This window comes from Brachionichthys hirsutus, chromosome 2, assembly GCF_040956055.1.
Source record: "Brachionichthys hirsutus isolate HB-005 chromosome 2, CSIRO-AGI_Bhir_v1, whole genome shotgun sequence".
Classification (NCBI taxonomy): domain Eukaryota; kingdom Metazoa; phylum Chordata; class Actinopteri; order Lophiiformes; family Brachionichthyidae; genus Brachionichthys; species Brachionichthys hirsutus.
The window spans coordinates 1,694,012-1,714,828 of record NC_090898.1 but is presented as its reverse complement, the minus strand read 5'-3'; the positions used below and the strand labels follow the sequence as shown (position 1 = coordinate 1,714,828).

Genomic DNA, 20,817 nt, shown 5'->3' with positions numbered 1-20,817 from the left:
GCTGCGGCGGAGCAACCTGGCCTTGCGTCAGCGCTGTGAGGAGATGGAGGGATGGCAGCGGAGGACGAGAGAGGAAAGAGACTTTCTCAGCTGTCGCTTCCAGGAAGCCAGAGCCCTGGTGGAGAGGCTGGCCCAGGAGAACCACTCCTTACAGGGCCTGGTGAACGGGCCGGCCCCCCCCTCCATCCACTGCAGCAGCGCCAGCCAGACTGAAGACCTGCAGGGCTGTCGGTCCAGGAATGGACCGCTGGAGGGGTCGCAGGTGGGCCAGAAGGACGAGGCGCGTCACACAGTCACACACTCACACAGTCACACACACTCACACAGACGCACACACTCACACAGACGCACACACTCACACACTCGCACACTCGCACAGTCTCGCACACTCGCACAGTCACACACACTCGCACACACACACAGTCGCACACTCACACAGTCACACACTCGCACACTCACACACACACACACTCGCACACTCACACACTCACACACACTCACACACACTCACGCACACTCGCGCACACTCGCACGCTCACACTCACACACTCGCGCACACTCACACACTCGCGCACATTTGCACAGTCACACACTCACACTCGCGCACACTCGCACACTCACAGTCACACACACTCATGCACACTCATGCACACTCGCGCACACTCGCGCACTCTGTCGCACACTCACACACTCGCACACCCGCGCACACTCACACGCCCGCGCACACACTCGCACACTCGCACACTCACACACTCGCACACTCGCGCACACTCGCACACTCGCACACACACACACACTCACACACTCGCACACTCGCACACACACACACTCACACACTCGCACAGTCGCACACTCACACACACTCCCTCGTTCCACCACTGAAGAGCTCCCACTCGGGTTTGACGGAGAACCTGTTGTGTGTTTCTCAGACTCTGGAGCAGCAGTGGAGGAAGAGGGTGGAGGAGACGGATCAGCACACCCAGACCATGCCGCCACGCAGCCTGGTAAGACTCGCCACCCCGTTCACCCGTTCGCCCGTTCACCCGTTCACCCGTTCACCCGTTCGCCCAGTGAAAGCCGTTTAGAATCATCGGGAAGTTGCTGCTTCGTCTCCAGTCAGTTTAAGAGCCTTTAAAATGCAGCGTCCAACAATCCGAAAGCGGAATGTTTCCTGATCTGCTCAGTCTGGTTTCTAAATGGAATAAAGTACTACAGCGTAATATTAGAAAGGAATAAAGTACTACAGCGTAATATTAGAAAGGAATAAAGTACTACAGCATAATATTAGAAAGGAATAAAGTACTACAGCGTAATATTAGTCTATTGCTGCCTTCATCAATCTGTTTATCTTTCACTATTATTTAAACTCGTAACTTGTCTATTGTACTGTACTATTGTATTTTATCACTGCTGCGTACATTTTCCTCTGTCGGGTGGTTTTATGTTTATTTTATGTTATTTTTTTAGCATCAGAAATGTGCGCCTGTGCACCTTATCTGTTTCACCGTGGGAGTGTGGGAAGCATCCTCCCGAATCTTTGCATGTCTTTGACATCTGAAGGAATTGACAAATAAAGCAACTTTGACTTTGACTCCACATGGACACTGAAGAATCCTACCAGCAGAGGGATATGAAATCCCCGGTATGCCGGATCCACACATCCTGTTGTTGTTAGACGCTCTGAGTGGCGGTAAAACGGAGCACGGCACCGTGTTAGATGCTCTGAGTGGCGGTAAAACGGAGCACGGCACCGTGTTAGATGCTCTGAGTGGCGGTAAAACGGAGCACGGCACCGTGTTAGACGCTCTGAGTGGAGGTAAAACGGAACACGGCACCGTGTTAGACGCTCTGAGTGGAGGTAAAACGGAGCACGGCACCGTGTTAGACGCTCTGAGTGGAGGTAAAACGGAGCACGGCACCGTGTTAGACGCTCTGAGTGGAGGTAAAACGGAGCACGGCACCGTGTTAGACGCTCTGAGTGGAGGTAAAACGGAGCACGGCACCGTGTTAGACGCTCTGAGTGGAGGTAAAACGGAGCACGGCACCGTATTAGACGCTCTGAGTGGAGGTAAAACGGAGCACGGCACCGTGTTGTTAGACAATCCAATCACCCACTGTTCCTTGTTCTTTCGCTTGAATGTCTTTGAACACAGCCTGTGGAAGGTGCAAACGACTTCCTCCAGTTGTTGAAGAGCCATAAAGAGAAACTGGAAGAAGGGATGAGAGAGCTGAAGAAGAAGAACGAAGAGCTGGAGAGGGAGCGGAACGAGGGGGAGAAAGAGAGAGAACGAATGAGGCGCTGCATTGACCAGCTCCGGACCAAACTGGCCCAGGCACAGGTAGAACCATGAACGGTTATCTCTGAATGCAGTAACGTCTGTAGGCTTTAGTCTTTAACCCAAATCACAAACGAGGCACACGAGTTTCACCACAGCATAACTTATATCCACCATGATGAGAGGAAAGGAAGTGATAAAAGTCACTGATACCACACATCTATGAAATCTAGAAACCCACCAGCACACCCAGTTCACTGAACTGGGACAGAAGCCAGGCGGGCAGCTGGTCTCAGAGCGCAGACCTCCCCCAAGCCGCTCGGTCCCCTCCTAACTGGATCTACACCGTCCACACGGTGATCTGGATCAGCACCAGAAGGTTCTAGATTGTCCAGCTAGCACTCCCAACATTTCCTGGACGTGTGATCCAGGTCCGTCCGTAACGTTTTGAGTTGTGGTGCTAACAGACAGACGACTCGTCTCCTGGCTGAGGTGTGATTCCAGTGGGATTAGGTTTAAAGGGCCAGCGTGGAATTCTGGTCAATCATTGCTCAATGACTGTGTTTTTCCAGGCGAGCAGTGTCGCTGAGGAGGCTGTCCAGCACCGCTCAGAGGCGCAGCACTCCTCTGACTGGTACGCCACGCTCCTCCTCGCCTGCCGGCGCTAAGCGTTCCGGGCTGGGTGCCGCTTGGTGAAACGTAGCTCCGCTGTGGTAGTGGGTGGTTAGCTTTTCTTCCTCTTAACGACGGCGTGACCTCAGATGTCTTCCTCCCTGTCTCTCTGCTCCCCCCCCCCCCCCTCCAGCTCTAGCCTGGCTAAACTCACAGAGCAGCTTCAGGCCACGCAGGGCAGGTGAGCCTCTGCTCTGTGGCGTCCTCTCGCCGTCGCATGTCCTCCGGCTGTGGCTCTGTCCGTGCTTCCTGCCTGTTTCCTCTGTTTCAGTCGCTGCGTCTCTGTAAAGGGCTCTTTTTTTCACGGCCTTACTTTGGTGAACTTGTTGCGGCTGTAGGTATCGCGACTTGGAGGAGAAGCTCGATTACCTGCAGAAGAGCTCGGCCCAGCGGGACAGGACCGAAGCGCTCCTCAAGCAGAAGGACAAAGACTGCGCCCAGGTACGAACACGAGGGAGTCGACGATGGGCCCGACAGGAAGCTCCGGGATCACGTTGATGTGCAGCTCATTCATAGATCTTATAGTGCGCTTCTGAAATGTGTTTCCTCTAATGCCTAAACGGCGCCGCTGGACTTGATCGGTTTGACGTGGACAAGCTGCTCGGCCTCCGACGGCGCTGACCTTCATTACTTTTGCAGCTGGCGAAGGACTGCGAGTCTCTGAAGGCGCAAGCAACGTCTCTTTTGGGAGAGCTGAATGAGAGACAGAGTTGCCTGGAGAAAAGCGAAAATGAACGCAAAGCACTGGATGAAAAGTAAGTGGTCTGTGGGGCGTGTGTGAGGTGCTGAGGGAACGAGCGGGCCGGCGCCTCCGCGGTAAGGAGCTGCAGGCTACACAGAGTAACGGACCCGTGTGTCCAGGCTGTGCAGCAAGATGAAGGCCCTGCAGGCGGCGGAGCGCGAGCTGGAGCAGCAGAGGAAGCAGCAGCACGTGGCCACGGACAAGCTGCTGCTCCAAAAGGACAGCCTGGAGCAGGCCCTGAAGACCGAGAGGCACGTCGTCACAGAGGAGAAGTGAGACGCGGCGCCATGTTCTGCTCCGCATGACCGGTTCCGCATGAAAGCTGAGCGCCTCGGTCATTGTCCGTCTCCCTCTGTCCTCACAGGAAGAAACTGACGCAGCTGCAGCACGCCTACACGTGTCTGTTCAGAGACTACGATGCTAAACTGAAGAGCGAGGTAAGAAAAAGCACTGAAAAGCCGCGCTGCACGCAGCGGTTCAGCTAGCTTTGTCATCAGCAGTTCAGCTAGCGCTGCACGCAGCGGTTCAGCTAGCTTTGCCATTAGCGGTTCAGCTAGCTTTGCACGCAGCGGTTTGGCTAGCTTTGCCATTAGCGGTTCAGCTAGCTTTGCAGGCAGCGGTTCAGCTAGCTTTGCCATTAGCGGTTCAGCTAGCTTTGTCATCAGCAGTTCAGCTAGCTTTGCCATTAGCGGTTCAGCTAGCTTTGCCTGCAGCGGTTCGGCTAGCTTTGCCATTAGCGGTTCAGCTAGCTTTGCCTGCAGCGGTTCGGCTAGCTTTGCCATTAGCGGTTCAGCTAGCTTTGCCCACAGCGGTTCGGCTAGCGCTGCCCGCAGCGGTTTGGCTAGCGGTTCAGCTAGCTAGCGTGAGCGTTCTACGCTTGTGTCCCAGGGAGGAGACATGTGCAGCCGGCTGGAGGAGGCGGAGAGAGCGCTGGCCTTGAAGCAGGACCTGATCGATAAGTTGAAGGAGGAGGTGGAGCAGCAGAAAGGCTCTCTGGAGACCGTCCCTGTCCTCACTGCCCAGGTGAGAGTCCACACACACACACACGCTGACACACACACACAGACACACACACACACACACACACACACACACGCTGACGTCGGGTCTCCCCGTCTGCTCAGGCTGAGATCTACAAGGCAGATTTCCTGGCCGAGCGAGAAGCCAGAGAGAAGCTGAACCAGAAGAAGGAGGAGCTGCAGGAGCAGCTGACCCAGACCCTGACCGAGATCGACAGGTTCAAACAGGAAGCCATGACCCGGTAGGCACGGAAGCGGGCGCGCGCGTGTGTGTGTGTGTGTGTGCGTGTGTGTGTGTGTGCGTGTGTGCGTGTGCGTGCGTGCGTGCGTGTGTGCGTGTGAGAGAGAGAGAGACTAAACGCGGCTGTTGCGTGTTCGCCTCTCTTTCAGCGCCCGTATGGAGCAGATGAAGATGAGACACCTGGATGATTTCCCAACACGGGCGCCCCTCATTCCTGCTCAGCCAGGTGCATTAACGCAACACGCATGTGCGCGCGCGCACACACACACACAGGAAGTGCACGTTGAAAACAGACTTCCCTTTCAAACGGCGGCTGTTTTTCTGAACGCGGGTTTCTTCCTCCTTCGCTGTAGGGGTATTCCCCGGTGCGACCTTCAACACGGCTCCCCCCGCCCCCTCATTCCGCAATCCGGGCTTGGTAGCGCTCGGTGACCAGGGGGCGACGGGGGCCGAGGAGCTGCCGGATTTGTGTTGTCCTAAGTGCCAGTACCAGGCTCCAGACATGGACACGCTACAGATACACGTCATGGACTGTATACAGTAAAACCAGACACGCACGCACACACACACACACAAGGTGTGTGCACGGAGAGGTTCCATCTCCACTGTGTTTGCTCCACGCCCCCCCGTCTCCCTGAAGACTCGAGGATCAGCGTGGGACGCCGTGGACCCGCTCCGCCCGTCTTCTGTCCCTCCTCCCGGCGACGCCTCTTTGTCCCTCGGCATGGAGCAGCTGAGGGGGGGGGTCGGGGGTATGATGTCACTGGTGGCTAGTGACATCATACCCAACACGTCCTGGTTTAGCGAATCAACGCGCTCAGGAGGTTCCCCCTGGATCGGCCGCTCGCAGTGACTGTTCTATTTACGGTTAGTTGTGTTTGTAAACTACGGAACGTTTACTGTCAATAAAACGTCGTCTTCTGTCTCTCTGTGAAAGCTGGACTCGGTCGGGGGACGATGTCCACGCGGACAGACGAGCGGCTCAATCACGCGTTCTAGGAGGAACCCGTTTTAGAGCTGTGGTTCTCACAGGACCGCGTCGTCATGCGCCTCCTCGTGGGTCCGTGTGGGAAAACGGAATGGCGCTCAATGCTGCCACGTGATTGGCTGATGAGAAGTGACCAGGTGCACCTGGTAAGGTGTCCCGCGACGAGGACGCGTCCCGCCCGCGCTTCAAGGAGGGACGACAGTTCACCGGTAAATGGGTTATAAATAGCAACATCACATTGTTTACGGTAACCGGAAGTTCAGTATTTGGACTTCAGAATAAGACGCTTGCTGCCGTAGCGCTGACGACTGGTTCCTCCATGGATTCAAAGGAACTGTCTAATATTTCAATAAAACAGATAAAGGACATTTAGACGCGGTCTGGTGTAGCTATCAGACCGTCTTGGTTGGATATGCAGACTACGGACCTTTACCGTGGAGGTTCAGACCGGAAGTCGTGCCGGTTTTGTTACGGCTGGCTTTATTTCTTCTGCTCCGAGCGGCGCTCGGTGCTCGCAGGTTCCGATCTCCCCGCCCCGGGTCTTTTTTTAACGGTGTGCAGTCAGGACTGGTCGGGCTCTTCGGCAGGCATGTCGGGCTCAACTTCTCCGCCCCCCGTAGCGGAGGATGTGGGAACCGAGGAGGGCTGCTTCCCCTCCGGGTACAAGCCTTTCCAGCCCGAGGACTACGGCCTGGAGCGCGGCTTCCGGCTCACAGCCTTCTCGGACCTGAAGGGATGAGGCTGCAAGGTCCCGCAGGAGGCTCTGCTCAAACTCCTGGCGGGACTGGAGCCGGACCGCGGAGGGGACCGGGGAGGGGACACGGGGAAGGCCGGGGACCACGCATCGGAGTTTGACCAGCCCTTGCCCGGCCCCCGACTAGGTAACGTCGGCAGCAGATTGTTGTAGCTCACATTCAAATCACCCACCGATAGCTAGCTAGCATAAATGTTGCTAACAGGTCAGAATGGCAGCTCACTCGGAGAGGAACTATTAAGAGCGAATGTGACGTCATTACCCTGAATTACACCACGCCATTTGCCTTGGATAATATGCTAATGCGTGGCTAGTAGCTAACAGCTAGCTTAGTCAGCGTGACTCAGCAGAAACAGCTTTGATTAAATCTGTCCAAAGTCCACGATGTCCGGGAGGAAAGGACTTTTACTGTCCGACGGCGAGTCACTGAAGCCGGGGTTATATACGGAATATATCAGGTGTATATGCAGTGACGTCATGCTGTAGTTTAGCCAGTAGCCCGATGTTCGGATGACGCGGGTGCGTTCATAAAGGTTGATGGGGGGGGTTGACCTCTCTCTCCGGGTCCAGGTGTGGGCATGGACTGCTGTGTGATCCCCCTCAGGCATGGGGGGCTCTCGCTGGTCCAGACCACAGACTTCTTCTACCCTCTGGTGGAGGATCCCTACATGATGGTGAGGTGGCGCCCGTGTGATGTGATAACATCTGGACGGCGTGTCCGGATTCTTCTTCTGTGCGTTTCTCAGGGTCGGATAGCGTGTGCGAATGTTCTGAGTGACGTCTACGCCATGGGCATCACGGAGTGCGACAACATGCTGATGCTGCTGAGCGTCAGCCAGAAGATGAATGACAAGGTACCGGGGTGGGGGTGGGGTACCCCGGGGTTCGGGTGGGGGTTGGGTACCCCGGGGTTCGGGTGGGAGTTGGGCATGCCGGGGTTCGGGTGGGGGTTGGGCACGCCGGGGTTCGGGTGGGGGTTGGGTACTTAGGGGTGGGGGTTGGGTACTTCGGGGTTCGGGTGGGGGTTGGGTACGCCGGGGTTTGGGTGGGGGTTGGGTACGCCGGGGTTCGGGGTGGGGGTTGGGTACTTCGGGTGGGGGTTGGGTACGCCGGGGTTCGGGTGGAGGTTGGGCACGCCGGGGTTCGGGGTGGGGGTTGGGTACGCCGGGGTTCGGGTGGGGGTTGGGTACTTCGGGGTGGGGGTTGGGCACGCCGGGGTTCGTTTATGACTCCACCTTCCTCGGTTCGTACTCTGCTCTTGGTTTATCGGCCGCTCTGCCGCAGGACCGCGGGCGCGTGATGCCGCTGATCATTCAGGGCTTTCGCGATGCAGCAGAGGAGGGAGGGACGTCTGTGACGGGAGGACAGACGGTCGTCAACCCCTGGATCATTGTGGGGGGGGTAGCGTCGGTCGTCTGCCAGCCAAACGACTTCATCATGTGAGTCCTCCGAGCGCCTGCTGCGGATCCACGTCTCTGATCGGTCGCGCCGAGCTCGGCCAATGGCGAGCGCCGGTCATGAAGCGCTGAGCCGTGTGTGTTCCAGGCCGGACGGCGCGGTGCCAGGCGACGTCTTGGTGCTGACCAAGCCGCTGGGGACGCAGGTGGCGGTGAACGCCCACCAGTGGCTGGACCAGGTCAGCTGCCGGACTCGGTCCACTCGAGCAGTCTTTAGTCCCCGCCCCCCTGTGTGTCCTCATTGCGTCCTGTCCGTCTCTCTCTGTCCCACCAGCCTGAAAGGTGGAACAAGATCAAGCTGGTGGTCACCAAGGAGGAAGTGAAGGAGGCCTATCAGGAGGCCATGTTCTCCATGGCAACGCTGAACCGCACCGGTACGTGTCCTCACCCGTCCATGTCCTCGGAGACGAGTCTCCAGCCGCTCGGACCCTCGCCGCGCTCGGACCCACGCCGCGCTCTGACCCGCGCCGCGCTCTGACCCACGCCGCGCTCTGACCCTCGCCGCGCTCTCACCCACGCCGCGCTCTGACCCGCGCCGCGCTCTGACCCGCGCCGCGCTCTCACCCGCGCCGCGCTCTGACCCGCGCCGCGCTCTGACCCGCGCCGCGCTCTGACCCGCGCCGCGCTCTGACCCGCGCCGCGCTCTGACCCGCGCCGCGCTCTGACCCGCGCTGCGCTCGGACCCAACATTAACATCAGCGCTGGAGATTCTGCAGAATCGCTGACTCTGTGTGAAGTGTCTGGTTCTGTCTCCAGCGGCAGGACTGATGCACAAGTTCCAGGCCCACGCCGCCACCGACGTCACGGGATTTGGGTTGCTGGGTCACGCCAACAACTTGGCGGCGCAGCAACAAAGCGAAGTGGCGTTCGTCATCCACAACTTGCCCATCATAGCCAAGATGGCTGCCATCAGCAAGGCGTGTGGGAACGCGTTCAACCTGATGCAGGGCTCGTCATCGGAGACGTCCGGTACGGAAACCCGGCAGGCGCCGTCCGTCTGAAGGCGCTGGTCGGTTCTAACCCAAGCTCCTCCCCCTCCAGGTGGGCTACTGGTGTGTCTGCCCAGAGAACAGGCCGCCAAGTTCTGCTCCGAGATGAAAAGCCAGACCTCCGGAGGCGGCGGCGGAGCGTGGATCATTGGAATCGTTGAAAAAGGGGACCGGCGGGCGAGGATCATCGACAAGCCGCGCATCATCGAGGTTCCGTCGCGAGGCGGTCCGGACGGCGGCGGTGGCGGCGCTGCATTAGCACCAACTTCTGCTAGGCGCTGCCTCTGGGTCTGCGTGTGTGTTGGTTTCCACTGCCCGTCCCGGCCCCGCCCCTAACTCCTCCCACTCCCCTTTGTGTTCAGATGCTGAGAGCACAAAGGCGATAATCTTTCTTAATCGTCACTTTGAATTAAACGGAAGCATTTTTACAAAATAATATTCTGGTTGCCGAAAATTGTTTCGGCAGCTCAGAGAAAACATTCCGAACCAGCCAATCAGAGAGTGCGTGTGTGCGTGCGTGTGCGCGTGCGTGCGTGTGTGCGTGCGTGCGTGTGTGCGCGCGTTCTCATGGGACTGCGACGCTTGGCTGCGGGTTTCTTGGCGACATGTTGTGGGAGTGGCTGATGTCTCGTGTCCCGTTGGTGGCGGCGCCTGGCTCTGCCCGAACAGACCACAGGAAGGCTTGAGCAGCTTCCTTTGGACGGGCCGGGCGGCGTTCAGAAAGCCCCCCCCCCCCCGTCAGCACCGAGTCCCTCGCGTCCAGTTCATGAAGCCCCGCCTTGAAAACCCCCAGCAGCGGGGCCGGGTGGGGCGGATGCTTGCCTTTGGACCGGGGGCCGGCTCGGATTGCTGCGGGTCAGAATCTGTCATTTCACCATCAATAAAAACATCTTCAAGTCGCACTTTGTTCTCACTGGGTGTTGGGGGGGGGGGGGCAGCATGCTTTAGAAACACGTTTTAATTAATAAGTTACTGCTCAGGAAAAGCTTCCTTAAACCACCAGAGACCAATGTTTACATTCCAGTTGTTCCGGGCTCAGCCGGCAGGGGGCAGCGTGAGGTTTTTCCGGGCTCAGCCGACAGGGGGCAGCCTGAGGTTCGGGGCCCAGCCGGCAGGGGGCAGCCTGAGGTTCGGGGCTCAGCCGGCAGGGGGCAGCCTGAGGTTGTGCGGCGACGCTGGCAGCAGAAGAAGAGCGTCACGGCGTAAACAGTGGCGTCCTCGGAGGACTGCTTGACGGCGGCTCGTCCCGGAACGGAGACCGTCGAGGTTTCTCCGAGTGTCTGCTGAAGCGGTTTAACGCGCGTGCGTCACGTCGACACGCAGCGTTGCGTGGTTTTGTGCGCGTGCGTGAAGCCACCATGCCTTACCCGAGCAGCGAGGACACGGTGAAGGAGCTGAGGAGGACAATGTCCAACCCCAGCGTCCAGTCCGACCAGCTGCGCTACAGGAGCACCGTCCTGAAAGTCATCAGGTAGGGGGACAGACAGACAGGAGGACAGGCAGGCAGGTAGGGGGACAGACAGGTAGGAGGACAGGCAGGCAGGTGGACAGAGAGGCAGGTAGGTGGACAGCGTCCAGTCCGACCAGCTGTGCTACTGGAGCACCGTCCTGAAAGTCATCAGACAGGAGGACAGACAGGCAGAGTGAAGTCACGTCTCCTCCTCTGTCTCTGCCCCGTCCCTCCCAGGGCGATGTCTCAGGGTGTGGACGTGTCCGGCCTGTTCAGTGAGATGGTCAAAGCCTGCGCCACGGTGGACATCGTCCAGAAGAAGCTGGTGTACGTCTTCTTGTCCTCTTACGCAGCGTTAAACCCGGATCTGTCTCTGCTGGTTGTCCATACGCTGAGGACAGACTGTCAGGACTCCAACCCGATGGTCCGCAGCCTGGCGCTGAGGACCATGACCAACCTCAGGTGAGCGCCGCCACGCCCGCCCCGGGGGACGGGGGAGTGACCCTTCTGTCCCCGTCCCCGTCCCAGGTTGCCCAGCCTGGTGGAGTACTTGGAGCAGCCTCTGGTCGCCGGACTGAGGGACAAAGCGGCGTGCGTGAGACGAGTCGCCGTGTTGGGCTGGGCCAAAGTTCACAACCTGCAGCCCGACCGAGCCGTCGGTGGGTGGGCGGGGCGGGGAGGGGGGCGGGGCTCGGGGCCGCCGCGCCATCGCAGAACTAAACCGTCCCGACCGTTCCAGACGCCGCCGTGGTCAACGAGCTGTACGCCGCGCTCAGGGACCCGGACCCCGTCGTCATGGTGAACTGTCTCCGAGCCCTGGAGGAGATCCTGCAGGAGGAGGGAGGAGTCGCCGTGAACGGGCCCATCGCCCGCCACCTCCTCAACAGGTGCGTGCGGCGCCCGGCCGGTCCTCGGGGGGACGCGTGATTGGACGACGGCTAGCGTCTGTGTCGTCGCCGCAGGTTGAAGGCGTGCGACGTCTGGGGTCAGTGTGAGGCGCTGCGCGTCCTCCGGCGCTACCGGCCTCAGTCGGAGGACGAGCTCTTTGACATCCTGTCCCTGCTGGACGCCTCCCTGGTCAGTGTCCACCCCCCGGTCATGGCTGCCACCCTCGCCCTCTTCCTCAGCCTCGGCTCTGGCGTCCCCGCCGTCGGGGGCGCCGCCCTGGGGCGAGTGTGTGGGCCGCTGCTGGCTGCGTGCGGGGGCGTGTCCCGGGAGCTGAGGTTCTCCGCCCTCTGCCACCTGCAGGTCAGTGGAAGCGACCGGGTTGACTGTGTGTCCTCAAGGGGGACAAGCGGAGACTCTCGAGCAGCGCTCTGTGTGTGTGTGTGTGTGTGTGTGCGTGTACGACCAGAGGACAGCCGTTAGCGTTCCGTACCCGTTTAGCGCCGTCTCCCCACGCACCGGCGCTGAGGACATGTCTCGTGGTGTCTTTGCTTGAGACGTCTGTCTTGGTGCAGCTGCTGCTGCGTTCCGTCCCCGGCCTGCTGAGGACATGTCTCGTGGTGTCTTTGCTTGAGACGTTTGTCTTGTTGCAGCTGCTGCTGCGTTCCGTCCCCGGCCTGCTGAGGGCGCACTACAAGCGATTCTTCTGCGGCTACGCCGACCCGGCCTTCATCAAGCAGAGGAAGATGGAGGTGATGTCCCTTCGCATGCCTGGCTTTGTGTTTCCTGGGGGAGGTAGCTCCGCCCCCGGCCCCGCCCCCGGCTCCACCCCCGGTTCTGTCGTGTTTGCAGGTGCTGGTTGAGCTGGTGAATGACGACAACGTGTCCGTCCTCCTGGATGAGCTGAGAGGATACTGCACCGACGTGAACGCCAACACGGCACGGGCGGCCATCTCAGCGATAGGTACGGGGGAGGGGGGGGACGCCGGGGGGGGACGCCGGGGGGGGGGGCATGTCAGGCACGTCGGCTCTTGTCCAGTTTGGATGTTTCCGGATGTCAGGCCGAGCTGAAGCTTCCATCGTTTCTGTTTTTCTTGCCGTCATGGAAACATCGGGACGTCTCGTTGTCCTTGTCCCTTTGTCCTCGCCGTCCACCGGATGCAGGTCGTATTGGGCGGAGCTACAGCGACAAATGTTCGGCCATCCTGACCGGACTGCTGTCTCTCAAACAGGAACACGTCACCTCTGGTAGGAACGCTTCCGCGCGGGCGTCTTCCGGGTCTGTGTTTACCGCCTGCTTGTCCACCGTCTTTCTGTCTGGTCCTCTGTGTCCCCGCCCTCCTCAGCTGTGCTGCAGACCATGCGTGACCTGGGCTCGGCGTCCCTTCAGGATGACCACGCCGTGTGTTCGGCGCTAAAGGGCTGCAAGGAGGTGCTGCAGGAGAGTCAGGTGAGAGCCGAGCTAACGCCGGCGGGTGTCCCATCGCCGTTTAAGGCAGACGCTCCTCATCCGCCTCTCCTTGCACCTCCACAAGGAGCGCTGCGGAGTGTGTGCTCCTCCTGCTGCAGCCTGATGGGGACTGCAGGCCGAGCGGTTAGCAGGAGCTAAGCTAGCGTGGAGAATGTGAACTTCAGCACTGGACAGCTCCATATGGAGCCGGCTACATATGGATCAGGATCAGCACTGGATCCATATGTAGCCGGCTACATATGGATCCAGTTCTGATCCTGAAAGTGACGTCTTTTCCGTGGCATTGACTCGGGGAATGTTCTTTACCTTCCCCACTTCGGTTGGTTTTTTGGTTTTGCTTTGATTTTGTATCGATTATCTTTGTTCCTGCGTGATGATTGCATTTGAATGGAACTTTTCCACATTATTAGATGTTAATTTATTCCCATCACAAACTTTGGTTCGTACTTGTGATTGTTCTCATTTACAGTCTGGCTTTATCTCTAACAATATTTAAGTTACAACCTTTTAAAAAAGTGATATCAAAACTGAATATTTTATTGTAAAAGAGTTAAATAAAAAGAATAGTTATTTAACAGCATGTTAAGGAGTAGTTACATTTATTTTACATTAGATTACATTACATTTAGTTACATTTTTACTGTGTTACGGTTTACATTTGGCCCTTGGAGAACATGAGTTTGACACCCCTGATCTAGTGCAAGGGCCGCTTGAAACAACCACACACACACACACACACACACACACACACACGCATGCACGGGGGCCCTAGAGAGGGCACAGGTTGAAGGGTGAAGGCGCCACCATGATCGGTGCAGGGGTAAAACTGGCCCCTCCCCCAGCCACCAGCTCACGCTCCTCATTTCGTCTGGGCTGGGACTTGAACCAGTGGAGATATATGGCTATATGGAGCTGTCTAGTGCTGATCCTGATCCATATGTAGCCGGATCAACATGTCAGCAAATGCTGGTAAAACAAAAAAGTTCAAATAACTTTCAATAGTCACCGGCAGCAGATTATTGATTTCCTGACTGCAGCGTGTTGCTATTGTTATTGACGTGTTGCTGAATGTTTCCGTTTGATCAGTTCACTCCTTAAGTTACAAACATTGAATATTCAATTGTATAGTTGTAAAAATATATGGATAGATTATTGCTGTTATTATAACATAAATCCTTTCAATTGATTAGGTTAAGAAAACCACAGTACTCCATCGATCAATAATCAAACTTATTCAAGTAAATAATATACAATAATAAAGATAGATAAATATCATCCAACACAAGTTATGGCATTAACTTTGTTCAAAACTCTTTTGTCACAGTTGAGAGGAGCAGAACTGCAGAACAACCAACAAACGTGGGCTGTTCAGAACATGTGTGAGATGCAGCATTTTACAAAAACACATGTCTGCACACAGCTACCGGGGCCACAAAAAATGACTTGGAGGGCCACATTGAGGGCCTTGAGTTTGACACACGTGCTCTAGAGTGTAACCAGAATTTCCTCGTGTGTTTGCAGTGATACACAATGATACATGAAGCTGATCTGAATCCTTTTTTTCGACTGAGCTCTGGTTTCCTCCACGCCTGGTTCCTCCTTCATCTGTTTTTTTTGACATTATTATCTCTGTTGACCGTTTTCCAAAGGCCTGGGTGCTTAACTAAATATATTTACTATGCCCGTACGCCATCTGGGTCATTTTATGTTCCCCAACGAGCCGGGTGGTAACAGATGGTCTGTATGCAGGTTAGATAGTAAAGAGGGAGAGAAGGATCTGTCCAGGCTGGACAGACAGAGAGACAGAGACAGACAGGAAGGATGTTCAGCATGTTAGAGTGATGAAGAGTAGAGACAGGAAGGATATTCAGCATGTTAGAGTGATGAAGAGTAGAGACAGGAAGGATGTTCAGCATGTTAGAGTGATGAAGAGTAGAGACAGGAAGGATGTTCAGCATGTTAGAGTGATGAAGAGTAGAGATGAAGGTGTTGACAGAGGCCAGTAGTGTGTAGGAAGATGGAAGAAGTATTTAGAGGAATTAATGAATGAGGAAAATGAGAGGGAACAAAGGGGAGTAGAGGAACCTGTTGTGGACCAGGAAGTGATGAAGATTAGCACGAGTGAAGCTAGAAAGGCGATGAAGAGGATGAAGAATGGGAAGGCAGTTGGACCTGAGGACATACCTGTGGAGGTGTGGACGTGTCTAGGAGAGGAAGCTGCAGAGTTTATAACGGAGTTGTTTAATACAATCCTAGAGGGTGTGTCCTGGTGTCCATCTTCAAGAAGAAGGGAGACAAACAGAGATGTGGAAACTCCAGGAACGGGTCGAAGAAAGTATCAGAGTCAGCGAGGATGAAGGGACAGGTCTACAGGACAGTGGTGAGGACAGCCATAATGGACGGCTGAGAGACAGTGGTGAGGACAGCCATGATGGACGGCTTAGAGACAGTGGTGAGGACAGCCATGATGGACGGCTTAGAGACAGCGGTGAGGACAGCCATGATGGACGGCTTAGAGACAGTGTCTCTGAGGAAAAGACAGGAGGCGGAGCTAGAAGTGGAGGAGATGAAGATGCTGAGGTTCTCCTTCCAGGTTGGACAGGATTAGAAATGAGACAATAAGAGGGACAGTGAAGGTTAGACGTTTTGGAGACAAGGTCAGAGAGGACAGACTTTAATGGCTGGGACATGTCCAGAGGAGAGACGGGGACTATATCGGTAGAAGGATGGTTGTCCATAACATTTCTTCACAGTAGATGGCAGCATTTCTAACTGGACTCCCTCCTGTCTCAACAGGGCCGGCAGGCCTTGTTGTGGCTGCTGGGAGTGTATGGACAGAACGTCTCCAGCGCTCCCTACACACTGGAGACGTTCATTGATGGAGTGAGGAGCGAGGCCTCTGCAGGAGTCAAGATGGAGCTGCTGACGGCTACCATGAGGCTGTTCCTGTGCCGACCTGCAGAGACACAAGACATGCTTGGACGACTGCTGCACTACTGCATCGGTGAGTACAGAGTCAGAGACAGTACGAGGTGTCGAGGAGTTTACGCAAAATCCAGAGTCCACTCGGGAAAGACGGGTGTGCAACGAGGTCGCTGGTGTTCTCCCAGTGGTTTCTTGGGAGTTGTGTTTTTAATCTTTATTTAATCCCCAGTGGGGAAATTCTTTACGGGACTACCAGTTCACACGCCATAATTTAGTCACCCTCTGGTCCCCCAAGACTTACTGCAGTTGAGTCCTCGGGGAGGAGCTAGGACCCGCTGGAGAGACTATGTCTCTCGGAAGGAGGAGGAGGCTTCAGGGGAGCGGGAACTCCTGCTGAGACTGTTGACCCAGCGGGAGAAGATGGTCGGTCGCTCGGTCCCCAAGCCAGGGCCTTGTGGACGGAGCTAAAGTTGTGCTCATAACTTTACATACCTTGGCACAATTCATGATTTCTTTGGGGCCATTTTTCAGAGAATACGAGCGATGACTCAAAAACGTTTCTTTCCCTCGTGGTTAGTGGTTGGCTGAAGTCATTTCCTGTCAAACATTTCTCTTCTTGAATCCTAATGAGAACAGAAATCGAATGGCCCCGATCAAAGGCTTACACACCCCAGGTCATAGCACCGTGTAGTGCCTCTTTGGCATGTGGCAGATTGAAGTCTTTCGTGGTAGTTGTGGATGAGGCGCTCTAATTTCCAAGGTGGCAACGCCGCCCATTCTTCTTGGTAAATTGCTGTAAATTCTTGGGCGTTCAACTTGCAATCGCGTTTGACTGAGTTTCCAGCGCCTTTGAAGCTCACACATCCCAAAAACAACGTCGAGCCACCGCCGTGTTTCACAGTAGGAGCGGGGTATCTTTCATCATAAGCCTCGTCGACTCCTCTCCAAATCTAATGTTGTGGTTGTGGTCAAGACGTTCAGTTTTGGTCTCCGAATCAGGAAACTGGATGAAAGTACCGAGTGTCTGTCGGGACTGACCTGATTACAGGCGAACAGCCCGCAGGTGAGGATGGTTACCTTTAGTAGCCATTCAAGCACCTTCTTGCCCACTTTTGCGTTCCAGAAGAGGAGACGGACATGTCCATTTGTGACCAGGCCCGTCTCTACTACCGCCTGTTGCATTGTGGGATGGAGGAGACCAGAAAGGTTGTCCAGGCTCGCAGGTCAGACCCCCTGCTGGGTGTTCTGATTGGCCAGCCTGTGGAGCCCATCAGCTGCTGGGCATGCAAATTCAATACACTGGAGGCGTTGAAGGAGAGCAGAACGGAGACCGAGCCGTCCTGCAGAAGGAGCGCTGAACATGTGACCCGTCACCGCGAGCCCAACGCTGACCTCCCAGACACACTTGACTATCATCAGGTGGAGGTCGTCCATTCAGGTGAGTGAATTATTTCCGTGGTTTTCTTTCTTTCTCCTGTGGCAGGTCGACTCAGACGGACCCTACTCGGGTAGACTCCGCCTTCGTTTGCGTGTCATCGGTTCGCCTCGGCTCCACTCGTGTTCGAACTCTGAAAATCTGTTCGACCCCCGGTGCATTTTAAACTCCTTTTTTTGGGTCAAAAACCGAGTTGTTCAACTCCAGAGTCGTTCGAGAACCGAGGTTCCACTGTGTGTTTCACATCCTTACTTTTATACATCTTAGTTTGGATAGATTTGTGTTCCTGAGTTGTATCACTGACTGCATACGAAAGTCTAGTCTGTTGTTACTGTCAAAGATTGATCAAGGGAGCCCTGATGAAGCTCCTCCCACACTGCCATGATGAAGCTCCTCCCACACTGCCATGATGAAACTCCTCCCACACCGCACAGTCAAATCGTGCTTTCTGGTTTTCTAAGCAGTTTGATGACCAGACTAATAACTTTCTTCTCTAGTTTGTTGCTCTTTACTTGTAGCTGGTAGCTGGTAGGAGATGAAGTACTTCATGATCTGAGTTCGCTGTTGGTGCGCTTATCCTGGGGGGTTAACCCTCCGAGGAGCATGCTTTGGTTTTGTCGGTGTACTGGACTAAAGTGTAATTGCATATCCACTACAGTAGGTGGCAGTGGCGCGTTCATTGTCAGGGTGCGCAGGGAGTATTATCTCTGCGGTGGACGTTTGTTTTTTCACCGCGCACACAGCAAAGAGCGGGAGTTATGACGTAACGAGCAGTCAGTGAACGAACGAACCCCTCGAGAGACGGCATGGAAACATATTTAACATGAAAAGAGAGGCGGAGCCAGACGGAGGTAGCGAGACAACCGGGAGCTCAGACGAGGAAATATCACCACGCGTCTGTAGCGCTTAGCATCACGGTGACGACGGTGGGAGACGAGCAAGTTAATATAAATATATATATCAAAGTTAATGTTGCTGATCAGTTTTATTTTATAAAAAAAATTTCAGGATCAAATGGTTCAATTGGTCAAAAAATATTTGTAGTTTAAAGATTTACAATGTTGATGAAGTTATTCTTTATAAGTTGATCTGTATTTCTTTCTCTTTTCTTTATTGTTAATAAATACACAATGTTATGCAGAGGTACACTGAACAATTTTATTCACAAATTATATTATTTATAGTAGTGGGGCCGCAAAATGTTTTTGAGAGACAACTTACTCTTATGTTTATTGACTGTAATGTTTTAAAAAAATTAGGTAACAAATCGACAACAGTAATGCGTACAATAAGTACAGGGGTGTGTTTCTCATTAGCCTCCACTGAGACGGTCTCACATATCTGTGTACCTTCATGGGCCTTCATGGCTCAGTTGCTCTTATTGAATGACGCTATCAGTAAAACACGGATGAAGAGTACGGTCCGTTCCTGGGAAGGCTCCGCTCACAGAGCTCCTCCCTCCCGTTCACCTCCTTCACGCCGTTTGGCTGCTTCTTTCTTTCTCCTATTTAATCTCCTTGTATTTCCACATCCAGGTTTGGACAGTGTAAGTCGGTGCACAGAGCCCCCTGCTGTTGCCCCAGTGTCCAGCCTGACTGCCCCCTTCAGTTTGTCCCTCTCTCCACCTCTTACCCCTGAGGAGTTTGAGCACCTGTGGTTAAAACATTCTGAGCAAGGTAATAAAACACGTCTGGATATTTTTATACCAAAAGCTGCTTCCTCATGTGACAGAAATTGTAACAAAGTTACTTCCTGCAAAAGATTAATGAAGTATCTCATATTTTATCTTGCTACTACTCGTACTTCTACACCTCTGTTACCTCTACTGCTACTACTAGTTCTCCTACTACTCCTACTCGTGCTTCTACACCTCTGTTACCACTACTACTACTACTAGTTCTCCTACTACTCCTACTCATACTTCTACACCTCTGTTACCTCTACTGCTACTACTAGTTCTCCTACTGCTACTACTCGTACTTCTACTCGTACTTCTACTCCTCTGTTACCTCTACTACTACTACTAGTTCTCCTACTACTCCTACTCGTACTTCTACACCTCTGTTACCTTTACTACTACTACTAGTTCTCCTACTACTCCTACTCGTACTTCTACACCTCTGTTACCTCTACTACTACTACTAGTTCTCCTACTGCTACTCGTACTTCTACACCTCTGTTACCTCTACTACTACTACTAGTTCTCCTACTCCTACTCGTACTTCTACACCTCTGTTACCTTTACTACTACTACTAGTTCTCCTATTCCTACTATTACTTCTACACTTCTGTTACCTCTACTACTACTACTAGTTCTCCTACTGCTACTACTCGTACTTCTACACCTCTGTTACCTCTACTACTACTACTAGTTCTCCTATTCCTACTATTACTTCTACACCTCTGTTACCTCTACTACTACTACTAGTTCTCCTACTGCTACTACTACATCTGCTGCCGCTGCTTTGTAAAAACTCCAGATTTCTTTATAAAACGTACCATTCTCTTCTATATTAATACTAAAATACTTCTACCTCATGTCACTTGACTGACGTCTGGGTCTTACCCGTTGTTTTTGTGGCTAGGTGCTGAGAACACGGAGCAGGAGGACGAGGGCTACCTGGAGGACTGGGTCCAAAGCCCCGCAGTACCCGAATGTTCACCGCAGAGCCTTCAGGCAACGATGCAGCTGGTCAATATCCAGACGCTGGCAGTCACGCCTCCACACACACTCCCCTGGCGGGTCTACCTGTACACGCACACCCAACACACACACACTGAAAACACTCCCCACAGCACGCTCATACTGGGGGAGCTGCTGTACAGCGGAGAGGCTCACCAGAGAGAAGAGCGGAAGGAAAGCGCCTGTGACTTCGGGGTGACGGTGGAGGGCAGGGAAGAGGATGTAGCTTACAAGCAGAGGAGGAGAGACTCCGTGAAGAAAGAGGGAGGAGGGGAGGAGGTGAGGGTGACGCTGAAGCAACGGCCGAGAGACGACGGAGCTCTGAAGGGGTTTCTCACTGTCCTTACCGCTGTGCTGCAGACACGCACTCACAGACGTAGTCTAAAGCACACCCCTGCTCTCCGTCACTCTGCAGCATCGTTGAAGGCAACCCGCACGCATCCTACGTGTATAGAAGGCCAGCGAAGGAGTGACAGTCATGACACCTGAACGTTGACAACAACACGCCGGGTTGATGTTAATAAAAAGCCTCTGGATTTCTCCAGCTTGTGTCTTTTTTGCCGCGTCATGTTGCTGACGACCGAGTCCCTTCGCTCTCGGCTGCTCGGGGTTAGCTTTAGCAGAAGTGTTGCAGGATGGGTCTCCTAACCCAGTGTTTCCCAACCGGTGTGCCGCGAGAGATCGTCAGGTGTGCCGTGAGAAATTTTCCAATATCACCCCAAAAAAAAAATATTTTTAATTTTTCTAATATCACGTAATTAACATTGTCGGGTGTCCGTGCTGTAATAAAGTGTTTGTGCCGCCCGTAGATCGCTCTTCAGACTTTGAAG

General features: G+C 54.5%; 3 protein-coding genes across 3 annotated transcripts; all 3 read left to right on the top strand.

Annotated features, from left to right (window-relative positions):
* Positions 1–43: 43 nt before the first annotated feature.
* LOC137905732 (NF-kappa-B essential modulator-like) lies at positions 44–5,859 on the top strand. The gene is made up of 12 exons (XM_068749987.1): positions 44–262; positions 930–1,004; positions 2,154–2,339; positions 2,849–2,910; positions 3,287–3,389; positions 3,588–3,703; positions 3,810–3,962; positions 4,055–4,127; positions 4,579–4,713; positions 4,815–4,951; positions 5,100–5,176; positions 5,304–5,859. Exons 1-12 carry the CDS (start codon positions 44–46, stop codon positions 5,492–5,494), a joined length of 1,527 nt encoding a protein of 508 aa, XP_068606088.1. The 3' UTR covers positions 5,495–5,859.
* Positions 5,860–6,443: 584 nt separating this feature from the next.
* Positions 6,444–10,037, top strand: sephs3 (selenophosphate synthetase 3). The gene is made up of 8 exons (XM_068745914.1): positions 6,444–6,819; positions 7,263–7,366; positions 7,439–7,546; positions 7,977–8,131; positions 8,238–8,328; positions 8,424–8,523; positions 8,906–9,118; positions 9,191–10,037. Exons 1-8 carry the CDS (start codon positions 6,528–6,530, stop codon positions 9,472–9,474), a joined length of 1,347 nt encoding a protein of 448 aa, XP_068602015.1. The 5' UTR covers positions 6,444–6,527; the 3' UTR covers positions 9,475–10,037.
* A 239-nt stretch (positions 10,038–10,276) lies between these two features.
* On the top strand, positions 10,277–20,522 carry ap4b1 (adaptor related protein complex 4 subunit beta 1). The gene is made up of 13 exons (XM_068748612.1): positions 10,277–10,609; positions 10,826–11,050; positions 11,117–11,247; positions 11,328–11,475; positions 11,551–11,836; positions 12,127–12,225; positions 12,326–12,437; positions 12,638–12,721; positions 12,820–12,923; positions 15,741–15,948; positions 16,993–17,307; positions 18,840–18,980; positions 19,890–20,522. Exons 1-13 carry the CDS (start codon positions 10,497–10,499, stop codon positions 20,474–20,476), a joined length of 2,553 nt encoding a protein of 850 aa, XP_068604713.1. The 5' UTR covers positions 10,277–10,496; the 3' UTR covers positions 20,477–20,522.
* Positions 20,523–20,817: the final 295 nt, after the last annotated feature.

Coding starts and splice junctions, on each gene's coding strand:
- LOC137905732 (XM_068749987.1), top strand. CDS start 44: ATGGAGGGATGGCAGCGGAGGACGAGAGAGGAAAGAGACTTTCTCAGC. Junction 1,005..2,153: donor CCATGCCGCCACGCAGCCTG/GTAAGACTCGCC, acceptor CTTTGAACACAG/CCTGTGGAAGGTGCAAACGA. Junction 3,963..4,054: donor CACGTCGTCACAGAGGAGAA/GTGAGACGCGGC, acceptor CTGTCCTCACAG/GAAGAAACTGACGCAGCTGC.
- ap4b1 (XM_068748612.1), top strand. CDS start 10,497: ATGCCTTACCCGAGCAGCGAGGACACGGTGAAGGAGCTGAGGAGGACA. Junction 10,610..10,825: donor ACCGTCCTGAAAGTCATCAG/GTAGGGGGACAG, acceptor CGTCCCTCCCAG/GGCGATGTCTCAGGGTGTGG. Junction 12,438..12,637: donor GGCGGCCATCTCAGCGATAG/GTACGGGGGAGG, acceptor CACCGGATGCAG/GTCGTATTGGGCGGAGCTAC.